Source organism: Hypomesus transpacificus, chromosome 14, assembly GCF_021917145.1.
Source record: "Hypomesus transpacificus isolate Combined female chromosome 14, fHypTra1, whole genome shotgun sequence".
Taxonomy (NCBI): Eukaryota; Metazoa; Chordata; class Actinopteri; order Osmeriformes; family Osmeridae; genus Hypomesus; species Hypomesus transpacificus.
The window spans coordinates 6855017-6877704 of record NC_061073.1 but is presented as its reverse complement, the minus strand read 5'-3'; the positions used below and the strand labels follow the sequence as shown (position 1 = coordinate 6877704).

Genomic DNA, 22688 nt, shown 5'->3' with positions numbered 1-22688 from the left:
ACACAGCCCCACCCTAACTCATGTCTCCACTCTCCCACAGCCAGACCTGGCTCTGGGCTCCTCTGGCGCTGTGCCTTACCTTGAGCTAGTGCCATTGCTGAGCTCTGACATTGTTGGGTTTTGTGGCTCTGGTATTCCACTGCCTGGAAAAGTACAACACCAGAACATTTACGTGTCAGATTGCTCATGACAAAACAGTGCAACTGGTGCCACCCCGGTGGCTCACAGGGTAAAGTGTGTACCACATGGGCTGAGGCCTTTACCGCAGCAGTTTAAACTGCATGTATTCCCCTCTCTCTCTCCCCTACTTTTCCCATCTACCTTGAACTGTACTATCCAATAAAGCACAAAAATGCCTTTAACACAAACAAAGCAACATGATCTGACTGGAAGATAAGATGCATATTATGGGCATAAAAAGGTCAGTTTTAGCCAGTGGCGTGTTTTTCAGAGGGAGGGAGAAGCACAATATATACTCTGTTGTCCCACGATGCAACATCAGTGTCTTGAGAGCTATGTGCCTTCAAGTCCAAATTTCTACATGGACACTTGTCTACAGAATACTAAATACACAATAAATATATATATATTTTTTTTTGCTGTTGTCCTACTTTATTTACGTTACAAACTACACATAATTCAAACAACTACACATAATTCAAACATACAAAGCGTCAAAAAACAAACAACTGTAAGCTCATAAAGTGCTTTAACATTTTTATGTCCAAGTAATCTTGTGACCTAGAACGGCAGAAGGGGATAGCGACCACCCGGTCACTGGACCAGATGGACGTCTGTCTGGTTACTTGTCCCTGTTATTGTCCCTCTGATTCTTCTTTTGTAACCACACATCGCGTCTTTTAGCCCGTGCCCCTTTGTTGTTGTTCTTCTTCTTCTTGACTCCCTGGTTGGGGTTGGGTACAGCCTGCTAGAAACCAAAGTGAGTGAATGGGAAAAGAAAGGGATAATAGCACAACAACAGCATATTTAAAAGGTGAACACTAGGCTATTTGATGAATGTCTCATTTGATGACATATGAAGTGGAATAGGTCAATTCAATCTAATTGAATTCCCCTAGCTAGCTCTGAGAGTGGAAGCAAGCAGCATGACAGAAGGTGAGTTCAGTCAAGACACTCACATATTAGATTTGACCATTTATTGATAACCATGGAAATAGGTTTGACTTTGGTGGAGTGGATGATCTAAGGGAAGCACTCCCTGCCACCTTGATGCGACACATACATACATGAAATATGAGACAGGGAGTAATAGAGATATAATCCCCTGATGACAGAACATACAGACAGCAAGGGGGAAAAGGGGATGGTGGAGGGCGGCAGCAGCACAGATCATACAGCAACCGGGGGTGAGTGTGTGCGTATACGCGCAGCCTATTAATGCCGCCTAATCGGACATGGCCCAATGGGCTTGTGCTGGCTGGTTAATGAGCGGATGACGCGCAATGCCCGAGTGCCATGCCTGAACTAGCTTCACTTATGTGTGTGATCCAGGTCTGAAGGCATGTAACCGCGGGAAACCATCAGTGCTTTCACCACTTATTTGACGAACGTCTGACAGTTTTAACTGACAGCTCTCTTTGCACTGTTGACGTATTTAACATGGATATTTCTACACCTAGTATTATCTCCATTGTCTCAGTCTCGTTCTTTCTAGATGTGTTGTGAAGAATGTGAGGGAATGCCAGTACTGATAAGAATGTGAAGAGGTTTTTGAGAAGATAGTGTGGTATTAATGGTCAATAATTTAAACTACCTAAACAGTAAATCATTCATAGACAAATAAAGCATTTGCTGCATTTTTCAAGTTAATTTAGTCACTATGGTACACCCACATCATTCACTACTATCTCTCTATAGTAGTTCACAAACCATTTGTACAGGGTAATTTCAGCAGGTAGTTTGTAAATGTATTTTTGGTAAATATTTGCAAGACGATGGTGATACTAGGGCCTTGGTCTTCCCTGAGCAGGCTGGGTGTGAGGAGGCTTCCATATTTCCCTTGGCTGTCTCGGCCTTGCTGTATGGAGGAACGCCAGGTGTGGCGGGTATCCCTGACAACACTACACTTTGCACCGACTATTCCTCCACAGCACTGGTATCATTTTTGCTCAATATCAACAACAACGTGTGAGGCAATGCGACAACATCAGTCACTTAACAGCGTGTAGCGTGTTGAGGGCGGGTTGGTGAACCAGCATACCTTCTGGAAATCCCGAGGGGGGAAGGTGCATGGCACTCTGCCGTGTTTCTTGTGGAAGGGCTGCACATTGGCTGGGTCGACAGGCACCCAGGGCACACGTCCCTGGGTGGGGGGCTGGGGCAGCCTGCTGTGGGCTTGCTGCAGGTCGTACACCCCCCGGTTGACCTTCCTCCCCTCCGCCGCTTTGTAGATGGTGACAAATGGCTCCCCAGCCTTATGGCCGATAATATACCGCCCCTCCTCTAACCTGCACACACCATAGGAAAGCATGCCTTTATGCCCAGCAGGCACATGGGAACCTGAACACTAGTTCTCTTTCCAGAAAAGGGAGGGGTAGTTTGCTAGCGAGTTGCGTCTTCAGAAAACATTTACTGACAGTTCTATTGTGAAGAAGATTGAGGAGCGCTCTAAAACACAAACACAGACTTGTTGGCAGGCAGGTAGCTTGTTCCTGCCAGGGGCCTTAATGACACAACTCATTCTACAGAGGATATGATGCAATGTGTACCTGTCAAATCCAAAGTCTGAGTTGGTGATAAAAGAGGAACTTACACAGTGATCTTCTTCAGTAAATGATGCAATATGTTCAGTGACTTGGATGGCCTGCAAGTAGAATTAGAAGATTTTCAATTCCATTCAACGGCAGTTCTGCAATCTGTCAATGAAAAGTGTCCACTGCATCACTTGATAAAATGTGTTCACTTGAGCAGGCACTTGGATAAAAGGATATCTAGAGATAGAGAGGGAACAAGTGGCCATCAAAATAATGGGGAATCTCTCTGCTTTACCCCTCCTGGGTAGAACTTACTTGAAGTCCATCGAAGCTTTCTGCGTCCAGTCTACTGGAAGCTTTTTTAGCTGTGCTACCTTTGATGTGAGCGCGTCAATGTGAGCTGGAGAGAAACAGAAAGAAACGTAAACACACTCAAATGAATAAACAGAGAGAACAGAGAGCTACTACACTGCAAACCTTCACAGCAACAGTTAATGACCGGGTGGCTGTCCACCCGCCTTTCACCCTGTGGCTCCCACCCATGCCTGTAGAGTTTCCTGCTTACACAACTGCATTCTGTACCAACAACAAATTGTTATGGAGGGCCTGACAACCAGTACAGTTGTGTGCCGTAGAATTAGCCACATAAGCCATGTGACCCTGACTGTTAAAGATGTCAATGATGGACCCTGTTCTCCCCAACAACCAGTTGAGTGATGAGTGATCCACTGGAATCTTCTTTAGCCTAGCCCTGCTGTATACATCTTTGGTGAACTCAGCATGTTATAGACCTGGACCCTGATATTCCCTGTTCTCAGATGTAAACCTCTGATAGAGCAGCAGTGTTTGTGGTTGTTACATAGTCCCCCCCCGGGCAAATCCCTTGGTGTGCTCCGTCTTACACAAATAATAATGGATTTTATTTGTATAGCATACTTTAAAATACAAAGAGTTCTCAAGGTGCTTAACATGATAGACAATCACAACAACAATAGTATAAAGTAATAGAATATAAATAGTATATGAAGTGCAGAAACTAGGATAATATAAAATACAAAAAGTTAATACATTAAAAATAATTAACACGATTATAATGAGATCGAATAATATGTATTTAAAAACAGTAAATACATTTTATGTATTTAATTTCGGACAGAGCAATTAAAACAAAGCATTTTAAAAACGACACAGAAAAGAAACAAATACTGTAACCAGGGGCCCGTTCTCCCTACGTCGCTTATTACATCCGAGATCAAATGACACATCCAAGATGACATCATCTTACAAACCAATATCTGGCTAATTCGGTTCTTTGAACACCCATGTTGTTTGTAATTATTATAGCTGGATTGAGTTATGCGTTGGTCTAAAAGGGGGTATGTATCGATAGTAGAAACCTTGATCAGCAACGCTGCTATTGGCTGCTCACATAAGTCTATGGCTGCTCACCGTGGCCAAAATGAGCGCCCTGTTTTTTCCTCAACAGAGCCAACGATTTAATCAGAACACCAGGGAACACTAGCCTGGTCCTAACCAGACCCTCGTACATTTCATTTGTACAGAGGGTCTGGGATCGCTCCATTGACAAACGTTAACTTCCTTGAAGGCGGGTCCTCTGTTGAAGTTTAAAACTATTGGATCTGCCCAGAGCCACTCTGATTTGCCATAACCAATCGCAAGCGTCCGCCTTAGCCAACTCCTTCACCACTACTGTAACGGAGCTAGCTGCCGTTGCTGGAAAATCTAACTTTTCCGGAACCCGTGGGGAGGAGGGCCACAACATCATGGCCACCAACAAAACTCAGCAAGTAATGTTCTTGCTCCGGCTTTAACCTATGGATATTCGGCAGCATTGCCACAACTGCAGAATAGCTTCGCTCGCATCTTTCTCCGCCGCCATTACTGAACTACTCAAACTAGTGCACGAGATTAACGTCATCATTCTCAGCCACTCCCTCTGTTCGCTGATTGGACCTACAAAAAATGTGTTTCTGAAAACCCACTTCAAAGTCAAACTTCCCAGACCTACTACAGAGGCAAAATCCAAATTGAGTGGAAGTACATAGGAGGGCAGAGCCAGGTTAAGGGAACACCTCAAAGTCAGCAAAATCCAAGAAAGAAGGCTGGCAAAAAGTAGCAGACCAAATTAAATGTAGAGTAGTGACCACGCGTTTTATCGCTTATTACAGCAACCTAGGCCTATGTTTTATTTCTTTTCATAATTTCATATTTTCATTTATCATATTTAAATTATATGATGTGGTTTCAACAAATGTATTAGGTAAAGGACACCCTCACAAAAAACGATAGGCTATCCTATCAAAAAGTATAGTCTAGAATATCGGGTTGTGCTTAAGGAGCCAATCTATCACGCAATGAGCAATTAATTAGCTTTCATGTCAAATTCTGCTAATTATTCTTGCACCTTCTCCAACAGGTTCCTGTAGTAAAAATGGACAAGAGATATCTGTGACAGACTTCCTGTATCACCGTTGCTTGTAAAGCCTCAATCTAATCGTGTTTACATGTAATAAACCTGCTCCCGAGCAGGTTTAAGCTTGCAGACCTGTTGCTATGACAGCAAGTCCAGGATGAGCTTCAAAGAACCGAACAATCCAAGATAATGACAACTCGTCAACAATCAAATCCAGCTAACTGAGTTAGCGACGTAGCTACGGATAATGGGCCCCAGGACTTTAGGTGAAGGCAAAAGTAAATAAGTGGGTTTAAAGGTGTGATTTAAGCCTCTCTTCCTGCAATGTAGTTTGCAATAATGTTTTTAAGCTCACCTTCAGATACTTTCCGCACTGGCGATTTAAACTCAAGTTTTGCCTGCTTAACAGGTGTTACTGAGGTGTTATCTGTTGATGCCAAAGTAAATTCCTTGTCTGTGCAAACTTTCATGGCGATTAAAACCCTTTCTGATTCTGATGAACATGGATCACAATAAAAAATTATTCAATGCTGCCTTGTGAGGTGCTTAAGTAGGTTACACTTGTGCCAGAGAATGTCTAATATAGAGAGAACTGGTTGAAGTTCCATGTGAGGGTGCTAACGAGCGAGTGCAGAATGAATTGAGGTGTATGGAGCGGTACCCCTCAAAATCCACTTTTCTCAGGATATAATTTTTTGTCTAGTAATTTGAATTCTGAATTCGAAAGGGGAGGCAAAAAAATACACACTGCTGGCTGTTAGATTGTTTTAAAGTTGCCTTTCTGTTCTAAAAAGCTTTTGAAAATGTCATTGACGTCATACACATCGTATGACCAGAGCTACTGCTTTACGGCAAGCTCTGGTCACTTATTTTTTTCTCTCAGGGCATCGACAACACAGCTGACAGGTTAGGCTCTCCCAGTCAATACACATGCTAGAAAGAGTTTTGGCTTGCTAATGTTGTTGCTAATGTTGCTAATGCTCTGACATTCTGATTCCGCTTCGGATGCCATCAAGCGGGAGCTCTGGTCCTATCAGTCCTTCACTAACCAATCAGCATTCATTAGCAGAATGCTAGCGTGTTATGGGCAACAACGACTCACCCTGTAAGAAATCAAAAGGACATAAGTACTTGTTCATTCAACTTTCGACGTATAATCCATGTTGAACATGCAAAAACTACAATCAAATCGGAGATTTCTCAACGACAATCAGGCGAAAGAGACAAATGTAGTCGTTTAGCTCCACAGACTCCCATTCAACATGTACTCGCTCGCGATCACCCCCAGTGGAACTCTGGTGGAACTGCAGCCAAATTCGGTACAATGGGGCTTAATAGGGAGTGGCAAGGCTCTCCTTAAATAGGCTCTGCTTGTGCTAGCCGCAGCCGCATGTATTTTTTCTTCCAAGGACATAGCTTGCACTTTACATTAATGTTCTTGTCAACCTGTGACAAAAGGTAAAGTACTTTGAATATTTCCATTTGGTAAAACAGCTAGAGCTACTTGCTACGGCTGAGTCCAAAATCTTCTACTTCAAACCACTAGAGCCCGCGTTTACGCAGCAAAAACTCACGTCTCCCGTACAACTGCACTGCATCTAACGATTTTAAAGAGGCAGCGTTCACTTTTACCCTAAGACGATATATTTAAATTCGAATTCAATATTGATTTATACAGAACTGTTTGACTAATTTAAAGTATGTAAAGCAAGTACATTACAACTAACTGTAATTAAATTACCTAAAAATGAACAGTTACTTAGTAACGCGTTACACCCAACGCTGTCTGCTAATGTCACTTGAGCCTGGATATGAACAATTCTACTCACTCTGGGGACTACATGAGTGTTTGTGCATTCCTTATTGCAACTCTGCTAGTGTCAATTTTTTATGGCAAGAAAGGGAGTGTGTCTTCTGGAATGCTTGCAGACAAAAGGAACATACCTGACCCTTCCAAAACAAAAAGCCACAGAGCGTAGAAAAGCTCAGCTCGCTATTCACATGAGAAATCATGTAAGGACAACATTCTTACCTACAGGCCGTGACAGAAACCTACCCAGGGCTGAGTACCAAGAAATAGTCAACTAAAACCCAGACGGCCTGTTCCTTGGAGTTTAACAAACAACTCACATAGTAAGGGTAAATTAGGACGAATCCCATCATTCTTTTAACCATATCAATGGTTCACAGGCGTCACTCACAACTTAAAGCTACATCACCTTTCAGCATTGCTATAATGAAATATATGTGATCTCTGACATTACCAAATATACACGTTTGGAGACAGTCCCACACTTAATAGACTATGCAGTGCCGGTCCTAGCACATTCAGCGCCCTAGGCGAGATGTATGAACAGCGCCCCCCGAACGAATATAGTATTCGATATCAGAATCAGATGGATTTTATTCGCCATGAATGTTTGCACAAACAAGGAATTTACTCTGGCAGGGAGGTGCATACATTAAACATATAGGAATATTGAAACTTAAATATTTGGACTAACTATACAAAAGGAGCAAAGTCTAGCTAATACTAAGGGGAATAAAAAATTAAATATAAGTAGCCCTAATATGAACGTGTTCTAACGCATTTAAAATATTTAGGGCTGCAACTAACGATTATTTTAGTAATCGATTAATCTTTCGATTAATCGATGAATCGTTTAAAAAAAAAAAAAAAGCTTTGATTTCCAACCCTTTATTTAAAAAAAAAATCAAAATAAATCTTCAGAATGTGCACACACAGGCACACAATTTTGAAAAAGTTATTAACAGGGTTCATACACATTTTGACCAACGGATTTCCATGACTTTTCCATGCCTTTTCAATGACTTTAAACCAAATTTCCATGACCAAACTTTTTGTGAAATCTTGGTGTATAAGTAAAAAAGTTGTATTACACGGCTGTTCGTAATACTGTAGAATGCTCCATTCACTTAAATAGGGCTTCCCAACGTTCTGCGGTGAACAATTTTTTTACATTTGAACTTTGCTATGCATATATTCCCGCTGTCAAGGGAAGTGGCCTTTTTGCCTCGGATTCACATCTTTTGTTGCACTCCGCAAGCAGTCCGGTAACTTTTCAACCCCAGCGTACTCCGTTGCTTAGCGACGTCAGCTGATTTGAAGCCTAAAGAATGTTCAACGTCTATAAAGTTCAACGTCAAACTATTTTTCTGCTGATCAACACTACGAACGGTAACAAATAAATTGTAAAAAGACACACTGTGTTAAGTTATTTTTTTGGCAAGTAGCCGTGTAATAAGCGGCATAATGTATGGAACGCCGGTCATAGTCGGGAAAATAAGCCCCTTCAGCCCACATTACCTCCGCAGTTAGGACTTCATTTTTTGTCACAGCATCGGTTATCGACCCCTGCTGCTAGGCGTAGCAGTGGACCTCGCTGTGGTGAGAAAGCGGGTGATGGGAGCTGCTGTAGCTTTGCTAGCAGCACCCATCACCGGGCTGCTGTAGCTTTGCTAGCAGCAGCGCTCTGATGTTTGCTACCTTTGGAATGGCTAGTTAATGCCCCTCTCCCATGTTTGAAATGTCGAATGATTTTCCACCACACAACCGACATTTTGCTCGTCCCGGGTCTTTGTCTGTTTAATGTATCTTTCCATTTGTAGCCAAGCATCGTTAAAGCTACACTTTCCTGGCATTTTGAATTATCCCTCGCGCTTCTCTGAGTTACTGTTGCTATGGCCATCTAACTTTTCAGTTAGTACGAGAGCGTATGCCTGCTTATATTTTGAACGTATTTCTTTTAAACGCATGTGAATTATTTAAAACTCAGCGTAAATGAACAACATGAAAATATGATTATAACAACTTTCCATGACTTTTCCAAAACTTTTGGGATTAAATTTTTTTCAAGCACTTTTCCAGGCCTGGAAATAACCATTTAAAAATTCCGTGACTTTTCCAGGTTTTCCATGACCGTACGAACCCTGTATTAATATTAGCGTGGATTTAATGCTATTTTCAGAGATGAGAAATGTATTTGAGTTTTGTTTAAAACATTTTTGAAAATTGAAAGGTTGTGTAAGTAGGCCAGACTTTATTAGAATAATCTGGTTGATATGGAAGATTTTTGACACAATTTGGAAGTTAAGATTTGCGAGGATTAAGCCATTTTCAAAGATTGGTGGAAGTATACCCGACATTGTTAAGATACTCTGGTGTCTATTTGAGGTTTTATATTCATAAAAATATGATAAAAGTCTACATTAAAAAAATGGTATGGGTAGTTTTCACCCGGTCCCTAACGACGCTGCAAAGTAGCGTCTTCCGAATGTGAGACGAATGTCGAATATGAAAGTAACTTCACCTCGGTCAATTAACACACCTTTTTGATGTATTTATTGAAAAATGCTCCCACACCTTGGATGAATTAGGTCGTACTGATTTCTCTTGAGAACAACGTTACTCAACAACGTCTCTCCGATGGCCTTTCCTCTACCTCCGCTCTCAACTAAACTTTTTATTTATTTATACTGAAACATCTCTGCGACTTATTGAGTGGCGCAATAATCGTAATAATGGCGTAATAATAAAATGAAAAAAAAAACAATGTAAAAATGTCATCGCGCGACACAACAAATTTAAAACAAACGTTATTTACTAAATACTTTTTGAATCATGGCGGAACAGAGTGTGGGAGAGCCGAAACAAGTTAGACCGAGAGCTTCAAAAGTCTGGGAATATTTTACCAGCAAACCAAATAAAAAAGTACAATGCAACATCTGTTAAATGGAATTAGCATTTCATTCCAGCACCACGGCAATGCATGAACATTTGAAGCCTTGTTAACTTATCGTAAGATTTACGCTTACATGTTGGTAAACAGAACGTCTCATGGAGGATGCTTGCTAACGCATCTTCAGTTGTTACGTGCAATGTAGTTAATCAGTGAATCATCAGAGTAGCCTCTCTTTTCGTTCGTTCTGAATAGTTAACCTCTTCCACTTAGCATTCGTCAAACTAAATATTGTGGAAAAATAACAATTTCATATTAACACAATTACGAGAGATCTACTCTTAGCATTATACAAAAATATGATAAGCCAACATTAATTAAAACTTTGTTTGCACTTCACTTTTAAAAGCATTTTTGCACTTTAATTTGTATTATTATTTTGAATATTTATAATGATGTTTACATGTTTACACAACTTGTAACTCAAATACATTTGAATTCAAATTTCAACATTTTGTCATTCTTTTTTTTGTGGGGGGGGGGGGGAATAATCATTAGATTAGTCGATTAATCGAAAAAATAGTCGATAGATTAGTCGATTACCAAAATAATCGTTAGTTGCAGCCCTAATGTTGCCCATAACACGCTAGCATTCTGTTAAGGAATGCTGATTGGTTAGTGAAGGACTGACTACGACCAGAGCTCCCGCTTGATGGCATCCGAAGCAGAACCAGAATGTCAGAACATTAGCAACAACATTAGCAACAACATTAGCAAGCCAAAACTCTTTCTAGCATGTGTTTTGACAGGGAGAGCCTAACATGTCAGCTGTGTTGTCGATGCCTCGAGAGAAAAGTGGAAGTAACCAGAGCTTGCTGTCAAGCAATAGCTCTGGTCGTATGATGTGTATGACGTCAATGACATTTTCAAAGGCTTTTTAGAACAGAAAGGTGACTTAAAAAAAATCTTTTTGTAACATATTTTTTTTTGCCTCCCCTTTCGAATTCAGAATTCAAATTACTAGACAGAAAATTATATCCTGAGAAAAGTGGATTTTGAGGGGTATAGCTCCATAGACCTCCATTCATTCTGCACTTGACCGTTAGCGCCCTCATATGGAACTTGAGTGGAACTGCAACCAGTTCAGAACCCGGAAGTTTCTCGAGAGTGGCAATTCTCCCTATATTAGACATTCTCTAGTCTAGGCCTCGCGGGGGCAGCAACCTAAGCCTGCCCCCGCGACCCGACCCCCGGACAAGCGGCAGATAACGAAACGAGACGGGAGACACCAAACAACATCAAATACAATGGATAACAGTTTAAATGTTTATTATCAACAACCAAAAAGCGCAAATTTGTTGGAAAAATTCAACCTGCCATATGGCCTTTAATTAATCATACCGAACTGATTTTCACGCGGTTTGCTTTGCTGCAAAGGTCATACATGTAGCTATGATACAGGACATGGTTATTCTTTTCACAATATACAACCAATAGTATGGTAATCAGGGCAGGACTTAGGGCGGTGGGGGCCCCTGGGCTGGAGTCATTTTCGGGCCCTACCTGCTATACATGACTTTAAATAGAACAAAATGATACATACACAAGCTATGTATTAGAGCTACACAATGGTTGAATCATCCATTGGTTTGAGGGAATGATTCGATTACTCACTCAAATATTTCATTTGTTTTATGGATGAAACAGCATTTTTGAACGGATCTCCAGAATGAACGATTCATTATTTTAAGTCATCATACCATGGTTGGGGTGAATACTCGATTACTATTGGCTGCAGGGGTGTCCATTATCAGATGTTATTACACGGCTGTTCTTAATGCTGTAGAATGCCCCATTCACTTGAAAGGGGCTTCCCAACGTTCTGCGGTCAATTATTCTGCAGCCAGTCTCTTGTCTTGGTTGGGTCATGTCACAAAGTTGATCATTTTACAGTTCGGTCAATTCTACATCAAAAGTTTTACACGAAAAAAGTCAAGCAAGGCATCATTCAAGAGATATGGGAATTCTGTTTTTAGCCAGCTAGTTCGGTTATTTTGTGATTTGTGTAAAGGCAATCTGAGTGAGACTGCGTCTCACGGCGTTATACTGTTATGACGTTAGCCTCGAGAGTCAGACTCGGGTCGCTCACTGGCACAATGTTGTATTTCACCCAGTGTTTCCTGCCACTCTTTATAGCTTTATAACAAGCGTTCTATACCCATCATTCATTGCTAATACATGTTCTTTCTTGCAAAGAACTCTCCAGAACGGTACTGTAACCTATTTGGAGATGAGCCCTAATGCCCTACAACCTGCTATAAACAGACTAATATTAAATTTCTTCTCAGTACTTGCTCTATCGCCTACCAAATTAGTAATTTTTTTAAAAGATCCTGTCTGAGAGCCCACTCCTATCGTCCTCTACATGCACCGTGTTGACTACATCATGCACCATTTCAACAATTGTGTCGAAAGTGCATTGGGCAGAGCCGGATGTTTGCTCTCTAAGACCTATATGTAGCCTAGTCCCATCAGAAAAACAAATCCAGCGGTTCCGAATTTGTGGCCCAGTTTACTTGCGCCGTCTGTTGTAAGAGTGATTGTCTTCCTCTATCAACCTACTTTTAATCTGCTGCAAGGATACATGTCTCGCTTCTATTGTTACATTTTGACACGTTGACAAGCTAGGTAAATCCCAACTTTTTTTTAACGCAATCTATTACTTCAGTTGCTTTCTTCATACTTACCCCTAATACCGAAGTCAGCTCCATTACGGTCTGCAGTTTTAAGTACGTTTTATCATTAAATACACGACCATCTAACGTTGAGACTAACGCACTTTTGGTCTGATCTTCAGCTTTAACAATTCGACCCTGCCAGTACAGTATCGGTCATTTTGTCCGGTAAAGCTACATCTTTCCTCTTGAGGTTTTTGCTTTTATCTTTTACCCTAAAACCTTGCATTTGGAATTGCAAGTTGTTAATGTTCTGCTCTAGTATCTCTCTCTGTTTTGAGCTCTGCATTTACCTGCTCAACTCATGCGCTACTTGCAAATTCCCTTTACGTTGAGCTTTAAGGTGATCTATAGACCAATTATCACCCTACGTCACACAACTGTCAGGCAGGCTCAACTGCGCATGTCGGTTGCAAAAGACAACTTCTTCCCGGTCTATTACACTTGGAGTGTCGATCAGGTCATCATATATCTCTGGCCACTGGATTGCAGGGCTTGACATTAACTTTTTGAAGTACATTCACGTTTCACTTTACTATGCACAAAAGTCACGTGACACTGATACCTTTAAAAAGCCTGACCAAATGATCGGGCAAACCTAGCCTGGCTAACGGAGGTTGCTTTCTCAGGAAAATGACGAATAAAACTGGCTCGGTTAAAGAAACCCGAGATGCTGGCTATCTTCATCAGACTCGTATCTACATTAGGCAGTCCTCCCTGACGTTTCTGGTGTAGAATGGAGTGAAATACAACATTGTGCACACTGCCAGTGAGTGAGTCTGACTGAGGCTAACGTCAAAACAGTGTAACGGGGACGCAGTCTCACTCACATTGCCAGTTTTAAACAAATCACAAAAATAATCGGACCAGCTGGCTAAAAGCAGAATTCCCATATCTCTTGAAAGCTGCCCTGCTCGACTTTTTAGATGTAGAATTGACCGTAAAACTGTAAAATTATGAACTTTGTGCCATGACGTGAAGACATGGCTGCCGCCCGACTATGCGGTCTACCGGGCGACATTCTCACTCAAATGACTTTCGTGACCCAAATCAAAATTCTGATGCCACAGATCAATGGGTAATCGCTTTCTCTCTTAAAGGCTGTCCTCCTCGACCTTTTTGGTCTTTTTAAATCTAACTATTTGTATTATCTGTGTGGTCCTTTTGCCATTTAAAATGCTATCCTTCCCCATTTTTATGCAACCATATTGCATATTGTCTCACCGGCATCATGAGACGCACAGGGTGGAGTCTTTACAACTTCACGCACATATGGAGGCGGTAGCTCAAACACCTCACCTAGACATGAGTCTATCACTAACTCTGACTAAATTATTAAATCATTTTATCAGCTTACTTACAACAGTATGTACTCTCTTCCATATGTTATCATCAAAGTCACATTCGTGGAGTTTAAAGTTATTTTTAACTATATCAAACGTTACAAGGAGCGCCGGCATTTTAAATGCTAATTTGTGACTACGCGTATAATCTCGATCATGATCCCATTTGTTAATGTTTCTAATGGTAATTTGCCACAAACCCTAAGACTATTTGGATCTAAAATGATACCTATGCAAAATTGATTGATGGAAAGAAAGAATATTTGCGCTTTTTTTTGTTGAATAGATTTGCATTTCCTGACAGACAAAAAAGGTAATGATTGGTTCCGATTGGTGCTACGTGACAAGTTATCACTACCATGAATCATTTTGGTAGAAAAATTAAAAAAGGTCACCAAGAGAGTGGGTTTTATATTACCGATGTTTGTTTTTTGTTCTGCACACAGAAAAGATAGGGTGATTTCAGGTAATGTGGGACACTTTTTGGTAGAGGCTCAAGTAGACTTACAAAATAACTTAACTCGCCCCAGTGCTGTTTCTGTCAATCGTTTTAGGGCTTAGGAAAATGTTCATGTTGGAATAAAATGGGAATACACAATATTTGAGAAGTTACACACTTTCAAACATAACATGACCCCTCTCTCACTCAGGCAGCATTTTCAGGTAATGTGGGACAGCTTGTCTGGTAAAGTTGTCAGCCTAGTCTGCTAATATAATAATAATTAGTTTATATACAACAATGCTAGGTGCAAGGGTGTGGCAAGATTCATTTAGTTGTGGGGGTTGACTTATACAATAGGCATAAAGTGTAACTGATTTAAACCTTAGTGATCTGCAGTCTATGTGCTAGCTAGCTAGTCCCGCTGCGTTAGCATTTTGTTGGACTAGCGTTAGCGGTCACGCTTACAAGTCTGAAAGCGCTGGTTCGATGACAGTGTAAGTTGTTATTTAGTTGGGAACTTAAGTGCAGTATGATGCATTGGTATTAAACATTTGAGAACTGTCGAATTAAGTTACTTTTATAGCATAAACAAAGCATTACTAGATGTCCCACTTCACTTGAAAAATGCTGTCCCACATTACCTGACATGATTAGGTAATGTGGGACAGTCACATAAAAAAAAATATATTCTTCAACAAAGCATTATTTTACACATTTTTGTGCGTGTTTCAGTGGTTAAACCCCTTCAATATGCTGCAATAGTACTCATTGTAACTTCATTTAAATTCCTTTGCCAGCCTTATCATTGAGAAATATAATATAATATGCCGCTGAACTTTCAATGCATTTTTTTCTGTATAGACCTCTTCTCAAGCCAGATCATGCCTAATCTGATGTCAGACAAATAAAAACCACTGCATAGTGACTAGAAGTGTTGTATTTACGAGTCAAGATCAGCTCTGGTAATTGGATGTCAGTTTTGCACATTTTTAATGATCAAAATGCATAACTGTCCCACTTTACCTGATGTCCCACATTACCTCAACTCACCCTACATGTAAAGTGTCAAAAATATATATTTTTTTAAACCAGTAACCATGATCGATACTTGCATCCACATACGGGTATATATGCAACGGCTAGCAACTCCATATTTTATGTAAATCAATCGGCGTGAGAACTGGAAGCAGCCTTGTATGAGTTCAGCGCAGGAGTTACTGAGGCACAAAGTTCTGACGTCACAGGTTGCACGATGACTCATTCAGGGAGCCAAAACCTAAAATGTATGTATTTCGATTTTTTTGACTGATGACGTTATACGTAACCTTGCTTGTCAGGAAGTGTCAATGTTGTGCCGAAATGCTGAAAAAAGTTACAAGGGAAAAACCAACCTTTTTCTCAATAGAACGTACTTGTATAACGTACTTGTAGAAAATAGTACTTGTCCAAAGACCAAGTGCATCAAAAAGTTTATGTCAAGTCCTGCAATCCAGTGGCCAGAGATTCATAATGACCTCTCGCGAAGCGAGAGCAGAGATAAAAACAAGGGTGGGGTCTCGTAGATTCCTAGTTTGAGATGACAGTACCTTTAAAGGTTGCAAAGGAATTCAGACTCACTGAGTCTGAAAGTGGACTTGGCTAATCTCTGCGAGGTGCATTCTTGTCTAAACCTCCGCAACCCAAAATGGGCGTAGTTATGGCAACAATGCATGATTTAAGTGACAGTAACTCACCTAATCTGCATCCATTTTTAATACAGGAAAACTAAGATAGGCTTGGTCAAGATGCGCAGAGGGATAATTCTCAACTGTATAGAAGAGACAGTACTGGAGTGGAGCAAAGGGACAACTCTCACCTATATAAGAGACATTACTGGAGTGGAGCAGAGTTTCAGCCCACAGCTGGCAGATCTCACTCTTGGTCAGACACTCCATTCCGTAGCATAGCTGGTACTCCAGCTTGGGCAGAACATGCACTGGCACAAACTGTAAGGTCCAAAGATACCATCAGAAGATTAGTTCTGTGTTCAACATTTGGCTAGTAAGTCTGAAGTTGAAGGGAAATGTTCCTTGTTTGTGTATACTTGGCCAATAAAGCTGATTCTAATTTCAGGTTCTAATTTCAACATAGCAACAGAACTTGCACTATACCTTCTTGGGTCCATAGACACCCATGGTCTTGATTTGAGCTAGGGCCACAGAGCTGCGCACCATGACCAGCAGGTCCTGGAGGCTGTAGAGCTTGTAGAGCAGGTTCCCCTCCTCCGGAGCCTCATAGTCCTGCTCATCCTCCGCACTCACCAGCAGATCCTGCGACAGCAGCTCTAGGACAGGAGGGAAGGACACACACACACACATTACAACGCAACACCGTACATGGCCCAAGCACTGCTCAGTCGGACGACAACTTGCTCTTTTTGTACAGTAGCGGTGGGAAGTACAGCTTACTTTTCTGTTGTGCTCCATGCAGGGTGCCAGCTGCGACAGGTCCAGTGGAGGCAGCAACGGAAGACTCCCTGTCCAAAGTATCCTCACTCTGCAGGTAGGAGAACACACAGGGTTTGACCAGAGACTGTGGGTGGCCATGCACTGAGAGCCCCACTGCTCGGTGCGGAGAGAGGGCTTCTGGGGGCTGAGCGGAGGCTTTGGCTGGTTCCTGGGCCTGGCTCTGCGAAGGCTTGAGCATGGCTTTCTGCATGCGCAGGATCTGGCCCAGCTGGTCCTGGGGTGCCTTGGCCCTCCTGCGGTCTCTCTTTGGTCCCTCAGCAGGGGGTAAGGCAGGGCTGGGTCTATGGCTCTGTGGGGACTCCTGGATGGACTCTGCCAAGGAGCTCATGGATGTATCTGCGTGGCGGGGAAAGAACTTTGATGCAGTCTTGGCTAGTCTCTTTGTCTGTTTGCTAGCTGAGGTGTCTGAGGATGTAAGATCAACGATGACAAGCCGCTCGTCCTCTGAGTCTCTATCAAAAAGGGCATCCTCCTCCGACTCGTCTGAGTCTATCCTCAGTTTTTTGGCCTGGCGTACGACAGAGCGGGGGGCAGGGCCACGATCGCTGTCCTCTTTCTCTGCTGGCTCTTCCTTAGACGACGACTCTGTGTCAGACCAGGAGTTCCCTTCTTCTCTCAGAACACTACTGCCCTTCTCAGCTAGGATGCAAGACTCTGGAGACTTCACTTTAGACTGGGGGAGTATGGAGCCTTCAAATTTGACAGCGGGGCTTTGTTCGTTCAAGCTTGTGAGCTTCTCGGAAGACTTGGAGGACTCTCCAAAGGTCTCCAGATCAGTGAGATCCACGTCGAAGTCCATGCAGGAGCTCTCAAATGACACCAGACTTCTTTGCGAACTCTCCTTCTAAAAACAAACACTCACCCATTACATTAATTGTAGATCAACAACACAACTCCATCAAAATACTATCTGTCATGACTGAAAAGTTACTATACAGTACATACCACAGGGGTTAGTTTTTTGGAAGGCGGGATCTCTGTCTTTATGTCGGACACATTTTTATTACCATCTTTCCTGACAGAAAGCATCAGACTCTCCTCATGGTAGATATGACTCCTCTCTCTAACGGTCACTTCTGTCTTCAGTAGGGGGGAGTCAATATAAGCAGTCTTTCTTTGACTACTGCCTGCATATCACACAGTGAATTTGTGAAATAGCACCACCATGCAACCAATTCATGCTAATACAGTCAACATTTTCATAAAAATTATTAAAAACTAATGGGGTCAAATCGAATAAATCGACACTGAAATATTTTAAATGCATGAAGTACAAAGCTGGGCAGATGTGGCCTACCTTTCCCTGGCTTGGTCTTCACCCACAGAGGTAGCTCCCAGGGTTCACTGAAGTCGGGGCCGTGGTTGTTGAGCAGCTTGACCAGGGCGTCTCTGGTCAGACACACGTGGGGTTCATACCGGGCACACAGTTTATCAGCATTACTGTCACTGCTGACGGCCTAGGATCAGAACGCACAATAGAACTGAGGTAAGCACTGATCAAGGCAGCTTCTTTACCAAAGAGACTGACGTGTATTAAAACTAAATGAAAAACACACAGCTTTAGACATTTTTATGATTATGCATCTCAAATCTTTGAACCATGTTTACTATCGTATTACTGTGATACGTTATCTGGTTTAGAGTTTCATCTCAACTTTAGCGCGCTCTGGTGTCTGTCTGTGAAAACTGCAAACCATCAGACTCCTGATCGTTGTGAACAAGTAAAACTATACTTCAGCTCTGCTTTGAGGCAGTAATTAAATAGGGGAGCAACATGCTTACTGCAAGTGAAACACTGGCTTTTTTTACAGGACTTTTCTCTGATGAAACACTCTCATAATCCGTAGCAAGTTGTGGTTCATCAGGCAGAAAATTACGGTCTGCAATAACCACGTTGCCCTGAAGAAACAAAAAAACACATAAAACAAGTGCATTCCCAAGGAAAGTACACTTATGTACCTCAGCCTTAAAGTTCAATACAGATAAAGAACGTGTTGGAGATGTCATTCTGTATACATCATCTTCTTACCATGGTCACAAGCAGTTTTTCAAATGTCAAACAGAGGTCAGGGCTGAAAGTCCCTCCTGTCAAACTGGTCATCTCATGGATGAGGTACAGCTGTGGATAGGTTTGAATGCGTTCCAAGCAGGCTCTAAAGTACTCCTGAAACCGAGAAAAGAGCCTTGAGCCTTCATGAACACACTGGCATTATATGACCTCTTGGACTGTGAGGCGGCAGTACCTCTGTATACAACCCTGCTCCCTGGGATATGTAGTTGTAATCTTCTGCACACTTTTGGGCCACATCTTGCAGATAGTTCATGAACTGGGACACCTCAATATTCACACGACCCAAATTCTGCAGTAAAGAGAAGATGCCCTATTTTATCTGTTGTTAAAACCATATCCTCCAATGTAGGACTGCTTGTGTGGTGAGGAGAGGGTTTAGCATTCGATTGTTTCAAATATTTTGTGGTAATACCCGAGGAGGTTCTCTGCAAGATTTGCTGGTCAATGCTTGCATATACAGCATCTGTTCTTTGCAGGTAAGACTGGATACACAGGGGAAAGGTAACCTTGGCTCTGGATAAGCACTAGTTGCCTGGCGTTGGCTCTTCTTGTTCATAGTCATCTTAATGTCCTTGTGGTCATCCTCAGAGTCCTGGCTTTCCCAACAGGCACTACCATCAATGCTCTTGTTGGACTTCTCTCTCTCTTTGGGGGGAGGGATGTCAGGTTTTCTTGTAATGTTCTTGGTCACTCTCTTCACTTCAGTGTTCACTGTGGGACTGAACGAAGGAAAGCACTATATGTCACCTTGGTGTTGCAACAGTTACAGGGCTTTTAAGTCCCTCCCCTCCATGCTATTTGTACCCAAACGTTAACAGATATGGTAATCACACACCACACTTTTGACAAAACTTGAGAACCCTACAATAATGAGAAAGTGGTCATAACATGACCTTAGAACAACGTGATTTTAAATACAAAATTACCTTTGACTAAGAACCCAGAGTTCCTTGATACTAGGGGCAAGAGAATACTTATCACAGAGATCTTTGGTGAAGAATGGCCCGTCACTGGGTGGGCTGTCCTCCCTAAAATAGGATGGATTTAGTTATAAGATGGCATTCGTTAGCTAAATCAGGGACAGCTAACTTAGTGGCTAGCTCGTTACCAGTCTTTACAAAATTATACTCAATGCTACACGGTGTTTTGTTCGTGTTAAATCGACATCACGTCACGTGGCACTATCATTAACCGTAGCTAGGAGACAACACTTACCATATGAGTTCCATACTGTAGCTTTGAATCGTTATTTAGCAATAGTACGTTCTGATTGAAGTTGATCACACTACCAGCAGGTTTCACGGATGCGTTTCCCACGCTTGGTTGTTTAAGTGTTACTTTTAAAACATCCCCCTAGTGAAACACAGGCATTTAAAACTGTCCGGATACAGTATACAATGCCAATATGACTGCTCGTCGTATCCTTATCTTATTTCTAAAAAAAATTGTCTATTGGTCCACCATTACAGTGGCAGAGAAAAATGTCATTTCACAAAAATAGGATATTTTGGATTCTGAACTAGATTTTTTAATGTTCATTAATATCATTATTATTTCTTATATTGGTCCTACATAGAATACGTGTGCATAGTCCATTGGAATTCAATACTTTCGTTTTTGTGATTGGCAAACGGTGTGGGTTTCGATGTTGGAGCTTTGTGGTTATGGATAAAGGACATGATACATATATCAGGATTCAAGCAAAACGGTATCATGCCCTTTTAGCCCAGCTAAAAAAATGACGTCCCCAGGACGTCCCCGAATGTTATCAGGACGTCGCAAGGGAACATCCCCAGGACGTTTTTTTGTAGGGTCCCCTGAAAGTCCCGGGGACGTCGCAGACAAACGTCCCCGGGACGTCCATGTAACGTCCTCTTAACATTTAGGGCAGGGGTCGGCAACAGGCGGCCCGCGGGCCAATTGTGGCCCGCCAGCGATTTTATTTGGCCCGTCAAAATATTTCCAATGATATATTTTTTATAACGTTTTTTTCCCCGTCGACTTTTATTTTGAAACCGGAAACTGGGTATGGTGTCATTAGATGTTGTCGACTTCATGCAGCGCCGGCGTCGCCTGCAGCCCGGTTGACTTGAAGTAACCAATGGCATTCTCAGCTTCAAGGCAGCCGGCTGTCGGCGCTGCCGTCGCTGCATGAAGTCGAATACACTTATTGACTTTTCTGAAGTATTTTTTCGCCATGTCATCGCTACCATATGATCGCTACACCTCACGGCTGACAGATCGCCTGAGGTGAAAGCACAGTTATGGTTAGTAATCATGGGCAGCGCTCTCTATGGCAGCGCTAGGAAGGGGCTAGCAGGTGCTTCAGCACCCCCAAGAAAGACCAAAGCACCCCGATAGCACCCCCCACGACATTGCTTATTAATTTATAGTTTCAGGCCCGGAATGGCCATCGGGAGAATAGGGAGAATTCACGGTGGGCCGCTTTGCCCGCTTATAAATTGGGCCAGAAGATCGCCTGCTTTCTCTTTGTTTTTTTCACACACCGAATAACAGGATATGCCTTAAGTTTGTTAAGTTACTGTGTGACTGAAAAGTAAGCTAATAGGCTACATTATGTTTTAATCTAATTAAGCGCATGATCAGACCGTGCATTAAAAAGTGCAGTTCAGTTGTCGCGCATGTTTCTCAAACACAAACCATAATTTATTGTTGTGGAGGGAGTTAGCTAGATTAAGCTGAAGCGAAAAAAATAAAATGGAAGGGATAAGATCCCAGGAGGAACTGAAAAAGCCAGGTAAAAAATTAAATTTTTGCTCGCATTAATGTGAAGTTCCGATTTCACCTCACATTAAAACCTTGACTAGGTCCTAGTAATCCTATTCTCACTTGATGACAGTATTTATGTGCACCAACGATGACGACCCACCACGTTGGGATGACAGTGACGACCATGTTGATACAGTTCGTTAACAGACCACCAATGGGCTCATGCACATGGTTTATTATCGTTAGCTATTTGTAGTAGACCTACCCATTCTCCATATAGGCCTAGTTGTTGCGAGTGCACGTATCGCAAGGGCACCTATCGCAGCGTCTAAATAGGCAGTAACCCAGACTCTGGCCCGCCGTCTAGTGGCGAGGAAAAATACTGGCCCGTGGCCCAAGTTACTTGCCGACCCCTGATTTAGGGGACGTTCAGGGGACCTTTGTCTTGCCTGATAACTTTCGCATACCAAATGCAGAATCAATTTCTCAACCTTAATTTATAGTCACATTTATGCATTTAATGGATATTTGCTGTATCCAAAGTATAAAATGCATATTAGTGCAAAACTAAACTGAATGTATTCACTTAAACTCAACAAGGTAATTTGACATCTTTATTTTTTTAAATCAACTTTAAGTATAACAGGCTGCTGCTAAGTATTGTGTATTGTAACTTATTATGTGTATGCTTGTAGAAGAAAAAACACGATTTATAGTATAAACAAACACTTAATTCAAATACATTTTAAAAGCCTGAATTAATTTTCTTATATTTTAATTGTGTCAACCCCTCCTCATTCCCTCCCTACTCCTCCTAATCGTCCTCCACCAGTTCGTCCGGAATCAACACCTGCAACATGAATTAGCTACAGTTAGACAGCAGATCAAATGCAAAGAACATTGAGTGGAAGTGAATTTTATCCGTATGCTCCTGGAGTTATTTTTAGGACCGTAACAAGTGAAACGGAAAGCTTCCCTTACCTTCAGTATCCAGATATTTACAAACATCTAG

The 22688-nt window shown here is 41.9% G+C and overlaps 1 protein-coding gene across 3 annotated transcripts; it reads right to left on the bottom strand.

Annotated features, from left to right (window-relative positions):
- Positions 1-41: 41 nt before the first annotated feature.
- Positions 42-20756, bottom strand: ice2 (interactor of little elongator complex ELL subunit 2). Of its 3 annotated transcripts, none has more exons than XM_047034142.1 (15): positions 20162-20756; positions 19873-19974; positions 19359-19665; positions 19119-19235; positions 18905-19039; positions 18658-18774; positions 18173-18332; positions 17821-18002; positions 16816-17719; positions 16519-16691; positions 16224-16353; positions 3030-3114; positions 2774-2824; positions 2222-2468; positions 42-928 (listed from the first exon to the last, which is right to left on the bottom strand). In XM_047034142.1, the coding sequence occupies exons 1-15, from the start codon at positions 20173-20175 to the stop codon at positions 803-805; spliced, it is 2850 nt and encodes a 949-aa protein (XP_046890098.1). In that variant the 5' UTR covers positions 20176-20756; the 3' UTR covers positions 42-802. The 3 variants fall into 3 exon arrangements, with proteins under 3 accessions (XP_046890098.1, XP_046890099.1, XP_046890100.1); XM_047034143.1 differs by having other exon boundaries at positions 42-925; XM_047034144.1 differs by lacking the exons at positions 19873-19974; positions 20162-20756 and having other exon boundaries at positions 19453-19544.
- Between the last annotated feature and the right edge of the window lie 1932 nt (positions 20757-22688).

Bases quoted from the DNA above. Each gene is read 5' to 3' on its own strand.
- ice2 (XM_047034142.1), bottom strand. The intron at 19,666-19,872 runs GTAATTTTGTAT...TCCTTCGTTCAG, and splicing joins CTCTGGGTTCTTAGTCAAAG to TCCCACAGTGAACACTGAAG. The intron at 18,003-18,172 runs GTAGGCCACATC...TGTGATATGCAG, and splicing joins GAAGACCAAGCCAGGGAAAG to GCAGTAGTCAAAGAAAGACT.